We start from the raw sequence: 6,592 nt of genomic DNA on the forward strand, positions 1-6,592 counted from the left end.
ATTCTTCATAGTGCTAGTGAATCTCTCAAGAGAGATCACGAAGTGGACGTAGGCTAAAGTTTTGGCTGAACCACTCTAAAATCTGCGGTGTTGTTTCTGTTTTCAGTTCATCTATTTCTGATTTTGCTTTAGTAAAACACAACGATCCTAAAGGGGGCTTACGCAATAGGTTGGCTCTGTTTTGGAGTGATTCTGTACAGGTCACAGTCCTTGACTCGACTTCAAACTATATAGATACTACTGTGTCTTTCCTTTCTGAAGGTTTTGATTGCAAAATAACATGGATGTATGGAAATCCCCATGAAAATGAAAAGGTAGCTTTTTGGCGTTTGATGTACCAGCGTTTTGTGATTCATTCTATTCCCTGGTTAGTGATAGGGGATTTTAATGAAATTTTAGATTGTTCAGAAAAGTGGGGAGGAGACTGTCCTTCTCAATGGAGATTAAAATTGTTCCACGAGTTTGTGAGTGGAAGACAACTCCGTGATCTTCACTACAATGGGCCAGAATTTACTTGGTTTGCTATTCGTCATGGCCGTGTTTTTATGAAAGAAAGACTTGATCGAGCATTGGGAAACTTGGCCTGGTGCTCTGATCAATCTCGCACCCAAGTTTTTCATCTACCTAAGATTGGTTCTTACCATAGACCAATCTTACTTGACACTCATCCCAGCGAGTCTAGGGGACCTTCACAATTCTGAATTGAACAATACTGGGCAATTCATGATGAATTTACAGCTCTTATTCAGCAAAATTGGGTGTTGGGGTCTGATACGCAAGCAATGTCAGTATGGAAATCAAATCTCTCAGGTTGCAGCCGTGCCTTAAAGTCATGGAGTAGAAAAACATTTTCCAACCCCACCACTCAAGTTGCAGAGAAGCTTGTTGAATTGGAAAAGCTTTATGAGTCCAATCAGCCTGACGTTCTGCAGCAGATTCAGAATATTACTTCCCAGATCACCAATCTCTGGACCCAGAATGAGATGCACTGGTAGCAGCGTTCCAGGGTAAATTGGCTAAAGTTGGGAGATCGGAACACGAGTTTTTTCCATCACTCAACTCTACAGAGAAGACAATTTAACAAAGTCTTGCGCCTTCAAGATTCAAATGGGGATTGGTTGGAAACTGATAGAGAAATTACCAATCTTTTCTCTGCTTATTTTTAGGAGTTGTTCACTTCGAATGGCCAGCAAGAGTGGGGTGAAGTTCTGGATTTTGTGGATCCAGTTGTCACCACTAATATGAATGTCAAGCTCACTGAGTTGATTACTCTTCAGGAGGTTAAAGATGCGGTTTTTGATCTAGGTGCAACAAAAGCTCTGGGGCCAGATGGTTTTTCTGGTGTTTTCTATCAATCTCAATGGGATACTGTAAGAAGTATAATTCATGAGGCAGCCTTACAACATCAATCAACATCCTCTCTGCTCCAAGTTATGAATCAATCTCATCTTGCTCTTATTCCTAAAGTTAAGGCACCTGTGACTGCTTCCCAATTCAGACCAATTGCATTGTGTAACTTTTCTTACAAAATCTTGACTAAGATTCTTGTCAATCGTCTCAAGACTTTCATGCCATGTCTAATCACTGAGAATCAATCAGCTTTTGTTTCTGACAGACAAATCCAAGATAATATTATTGTGGCCCATGAGATATTTCACCATTTGAAGTTGAGCAAGTCTGGTGACAATTACGCATTCGGTTTAAAGTTGGACATGAACAAGGCATACGACCGTATCGAATGGAATTTCCTTCAAGCTGTTCTTCTGAAAATGGGATTTGCAGATCGGTGGGTGAATTTGGTTATGAATTGTGTTACTTCTTCAACTCTCTCGGTCCTTATAAATGGAAAACCAGGTCCATTTTTCAAACCTTCTCGTGGCCTTAGACAAGGAGACCCCCTATCTCCATTCCTATTTCTTTTTGTGAATGATGTGCTGTAAAAAATGATCATCAAATCTTGTCAACAATCTCTGCTGCATCCAGTGACAATTGGTCCCCAAAATCTGGGTATCAATCATCTCTTTTTTGCAGATGACTCACTGTTTTTTCTCAAGGCTTCTTTGCAAAATTGTGAGATGTTATCAGATTTACTCCATACTTTTTGTATAGCCTCGGGTCAGCTCATAAATGTGGAAAAATCGTCTATTTATTTCAGTCCGAATACTCCCACAGAAATAGGTCATCTGCTCAGTTCAATCATGCAAATCCCAACTGTGACTGATCTGGGGAAATATTTAGGCCTCCCTACATTTTGGCATCGTTCCAAAAAAGCTGCTCTTGGTTATATCAAGGATTCTATCACCAAGAAGGTGAAAGGCTGGAAGCAAGCTACTCTTAGTCAGGCTGGAAAGGAACTTCTGATAAAAGCTATAGCGACAGCAATTCCAGCCTACCCAATGGCTTGCTTCAAATTCCCAGTTTCTCTTTGCACCCAACTCAATGGGATTTTAGCAAATTTTTGGTGGGGAAGTCAGGACTCTAATGGTCTGCACTGGAAATCTTGGGATTTTCTTTGTCTTCCCAAAAAAGCTGGCGGTATGGGGTTTCGAAACTTGGAGGATTTCAACAACTCTCTCTTAGCAAAACAGGCTTGGAGAATCATTCAAAATCCTACAGCTCTTTGGGTCCGTCTTCTGCAACAACGATATTATCCGTCAACTTCCTTTCTTACTGCCAAAAAAGGTTCTTCTTCGTCTTGGATTTGGTCTAGTTTGCTCATTGGAAGAGATTTGATTCTTCGGGTTCTCAATGAAATATCGGTAATGGTATTGATGTTAATATTTGTCGAGACCGGTGGATCCCTTCTAACCCTCCATCAAGTCTCTTGTTACCTCAGCAGTATCATCGCAACTCAGTGGCTTCCCTCATCAATTCGGATACCAACACTTGGAATCTAGTGGACATTGCACCCCATATATCTCCTGCTCAAGCTCAATTAATTTCTGCCATTCCAATTACTGATAGAAGAATTCCTGATTCTCTTGTTTGGACTCACACCAAAAATGGTGAGTTTTCTGTAAGGTCGGGGTATCACTTCCAACATTTGCAAGTGCATCGAGAATTATTTCAACATCCTCACAGGTCTCACAATATCCCATCCCACTTATGGAATTGGATATGGAAGTTGAAGACCATTCCGAGAATTAAGAACTTTCTTAGGCGTGCTTGCCATGGAATTCTTCCAACAAAGGGAACTCTCACTAGAAGACACATTGCCACCTCTGCTGAGTGTCATATGTGTTCGCATCATGATGAGTCAATTGAACACGCCCTCCTGACTTGTCCCTGGATTGTAAGTGCTTGGTTTGCTCATCCTTTCTCTTATAAAGTCCCTCTCCAAACCATTACTTCTTTTGACAGATGGTTATTCTCTGTGAGTCAATTAGAGAAAGCGAGTGACTTTGCTACGCACATATCTTTCTTTCTCTGGCGATGTTGGAAACATAGATGTGATTGTCTATATAAACATATTCCTCCAGACCCTAGCAGGATTGCTTTGTCTTCTTATCATGCAGCAAATGAGTTTATTGCAGCAACCAAGCCTGGGTTTCCCATTCCAAGACAATTGCAACGTCTTACTCAGTCTCTTCCTTGCCTCTCAAGATGGATTCCACCTCCTATGAATGCCATTCGAATAAATACTGATGCATCATGGTTCAAAGACTCTCTTTTATGTGGAATAGCAGCTATTGCTCGTGATTCGAATGGTCGGTTGGTTGCGGGCAGAGCAATAAAAACGATGGCCCCTTCTGCAATGGCTGCAGAAGCTTTGGCTATTAGAGAAGCTATGCATCTTGCCAACACTTTCCCGTTGCAGGATATTTTCATTTCTTCTGACTCTCAAGATATTATCAACTCTCTTAGACAAAATAGCCCTGCTTCGGATTGGACAGCAACTAATATTCTCTCTCAAGTCCGGTATCTCCTTTCAACCCGGCATTTTAACTGGTCGTGGACCAGTAGAAAGGCAAACAAAGCGGCACATATTGTTGCTTCGTTAGTCTATAGTGGGAGGTGTCCTCCTAACTGGGTTCAGCACCCTCCTTCTCCCTTAGCTGCAGTTCTTGTTTTTGACAGTTTACCTGGTCCTCCTCACTTGTTTGTGTCTTTCTATTTGTTGTTTCTCTCAAGGGTTCTTTTTCCCCTTGTGTTTTTTAATGATATTCCCCTTTGCCAAAAAAAAAATTATGTTTGACTCACCTAGGCACTGGAATCTTGGAATAAAATATAGTTTTATAGGATATCTTAGTATTCTTTTTTATAAGTTATAATAAGTCTTCAATTCTTCATATATTCATTTAAAGCCTATATATACTCTCATATATATATATATATATATATATATATATATAAATTAAAAAATACAAAACCGCCTAGGCACCTGGGCGCTCCTCCCCAGCCCACCGCCCGACTAGCGCCTAGCGATTTTTCGAACCTTGCTATTTCGACAACATCAAAATCGAAGCGATGACTCATTTGCTTTCTAATTTTGATTATGTTCCCTTTGTTTTGGGATTCGATTTGGTTTTCGATTCGATTTGTTTCCTTGTATTATGGGGTTTCGAAATCGGGGTTAGATTTTTGGTGTTGTTCGTCTGGATTTGATTCGGAACATGTTTGGTTTGCTAGAGATTTGGGAATGATAAGGGCATTAGAGTCTAATTTGTTGTGTCGGACCTTTTGTTCTTCTAAGTTCTGATGGAGAAGAGAGAAGTCTTTCATGGCAGAGGAAGAAGAAGAGACAGGGAGTTAGCCATTGTTTTCTTTGGGGTAAAAGGGGTAGTTAGGACATTTCGTCCATATTGAGGGTCAATGTCTGAAAAGTGAGTCCGGATGTTGGGTCCAACTCAACATCTGACGTCACATTTCGAGTTAATTTTGAATTTTGAACTTTCGTGATGGAAAATGGAAGTGCAGGGACCATAATGATTAAAGAAAAAAAAAATCAATGACCATACTGATGTTTGCCCAAAAATTGAATGGGGCAAACTGAATTTAATCCTAATTTCAATTAATTTATAACAATTACATTTCTTTTGTTTTTTATTCTCATTTGTGCACATATGTTCAAGTTCAATACTTAGAGAAAATTTAAGGTTGTTAGGTTAGATAAAATTTATGCGGTAATAATTGTAATGGTCATGGATCAGTTTTCTATACTGATAGCTAAAAAGCACTTAAAGTTAATGGAGGTGAAGCAAAAATGATAATGATAAGGCACGAAAATATCATGGAAGATATTTTATTAATATTATTTTTTTGGGTCTGGGGGGGGGGGGGGGGGGGGGTTTGCAAGAGTTGGAAAGTGTAGGTCTAGTCAATGTCATATATCTTGGCAGTTAAGGTTTTTTTTTTTTTGATCAACTCTTGGCAGTTAAGGTTTTTAAGTGAGGTTATTGAGAAATTACATCATTCATACAAAGTCGTCAAACGCTTGTCTGTTAAGTTTCCATTTAAGTTAAATATGTTTGCATATTTGATTCCTTTTCCTTTTTAGGGGAAACTTGTCTGCAGGATTAAAAGAGAAAAATGCACAGACAGTGTCCGGAGACTCTGAGGACTGTCAAAATGATACCTGAACTTTCAAACGTATCAATGTGATACCTGGACTTATATTTTCTTGTCAACGTAGTATCTACATCAACTTTCTGTCACGGCTCCGTCAGTTTGAGTCACGTGTGACGCATGTGAGGCCGAAATGAGGGCAAAATGACTAATGTGCCCTCAAATTGCTTTTTTTGTCTTAGCCATGATTTAATTAAATAAAATAATTAATTTAAATGAATTTCTTAATAAAGAAAGAAAAATAAAGGAAGAATTAAATAAATTTCTTCTTCTCTCTCGTTCATCATCAATTTACCCATAATCGATTCGGCCTCCAAGTTCACTCTCAATTCTCTGGCCTCTGTCCGGCGGACTGGTGACGTTTGAATCGTATCGGCGGCGCGAAGTGGGGCTATGTCCCCTTTGGTTCAAACGACGAGCTGGTCGGTTTCGACTGTGCATGGCGGTTTCCGGTTGGATTTTTCGACTTTGACCACGACTGCTGGTGAGACTGGTAGCGGTGGCTTCGTCTCGGTGAGGTGAAGGATTATATGGTGTTTTCTTTTCAGATCATCAACTTTGGAGAGAGAATCGAAGCTTGGAAGATTCGGAGCTGCTGGTGGGTTTTCTGAAATTCCTCGCGAATTTGGTCGCAATCGGCGAAGACTGAGATAAGAGGTCTATAGGATTATGTGTTCATTTTCAAGTTTCGGTTAAGTGTTGGAGGAATTGGTATTTTGGGTCCATGAAACGCTCGAGCAACTCTCTCTCCTTCAAAACCAAGCAATCTTCAGACTTGCCAAACCAGCCATAGCCTCGTTTGGCAATATAATCATAGACAATTTCTCTCAAAGGAGTTGGGACTACCATGAGCGTGCTTAAAGAAGAATTAAGGGAGAGGCAAGTATGACAATACTTTCAGCGCAGCAGATCACCTTGGCCTTGCTGTACTTCTGGGCCTCCTTGAAGGCCTTGTCGCCCCACGACCCGGTGACCAAGTAATCCACTTTATCATCGGGCTTGCACAGATTGAGTGGGATCGCAGCGA

General features: G+C 40.4%; 1 protein-coding gene across 1 annotated transcript; it reads left to right on the forward strand.

Moving 5' to 3' along the window:
* Window positions 1–284: 284 nt before the first annotated feature.
* LOC133730954 (uncharacterized) lies at window positions 285–6,219 on the forward strand. The gene is made up of 6 exons (XM_062158450.1): window positions 285–633; window positions 739–923; window positions 1,167–1,854; window positions 2,110–2,759; window positions 2,837–4,098; window positions 6,114–6,219. The coding sequence occupies exons 1-6, from the start codon at window positions 285–287 to the stop codon at window positions 6,217–6,219; spliced, it is 3,240 nt and encodes a 1,079-aa protein (XP_062014434.1).
* Window positions 6,220–6,592: the final 373 nt, after the last annotated feature.

Source organism: Rosa rugosa, chromosome 2 (assembly GCF_958449725.1).
Source record: "Rosa rugosa chromosome 2, drRosRugo1.1, whole genome shotgun sequence".
NCBI lineage: Eukaryota > Viridiplantae > Streptophyta > Magnoliopsida > Rosales > Rosaceae > Rosa > Rosa rugosa.

Bases quoted from the DNA above. Each gene is read 5' to 3' on its own strand.
- LOC133730954 (XM_062158450.1), top strand. From the start codon at position 285: ATGTATGGAAATCCCCATGAAAATGAAAAGGTAGCTTTTTGGCGTTTG. The intron at 634-738 runs GTTCTTACCATA...ATGAATTTACAG, and splicing joins TTTTCATCTACCTAAGATTG to CTCTTATTCAGCAAAATTGG. The intron at 1,855-2,109 runs GTCCATTTTTCA...CTTTTTGTATAG, and splicing joins CCTTATAAATGGAAAACCAG to CCTCGGGTCAGCTCATAAAT.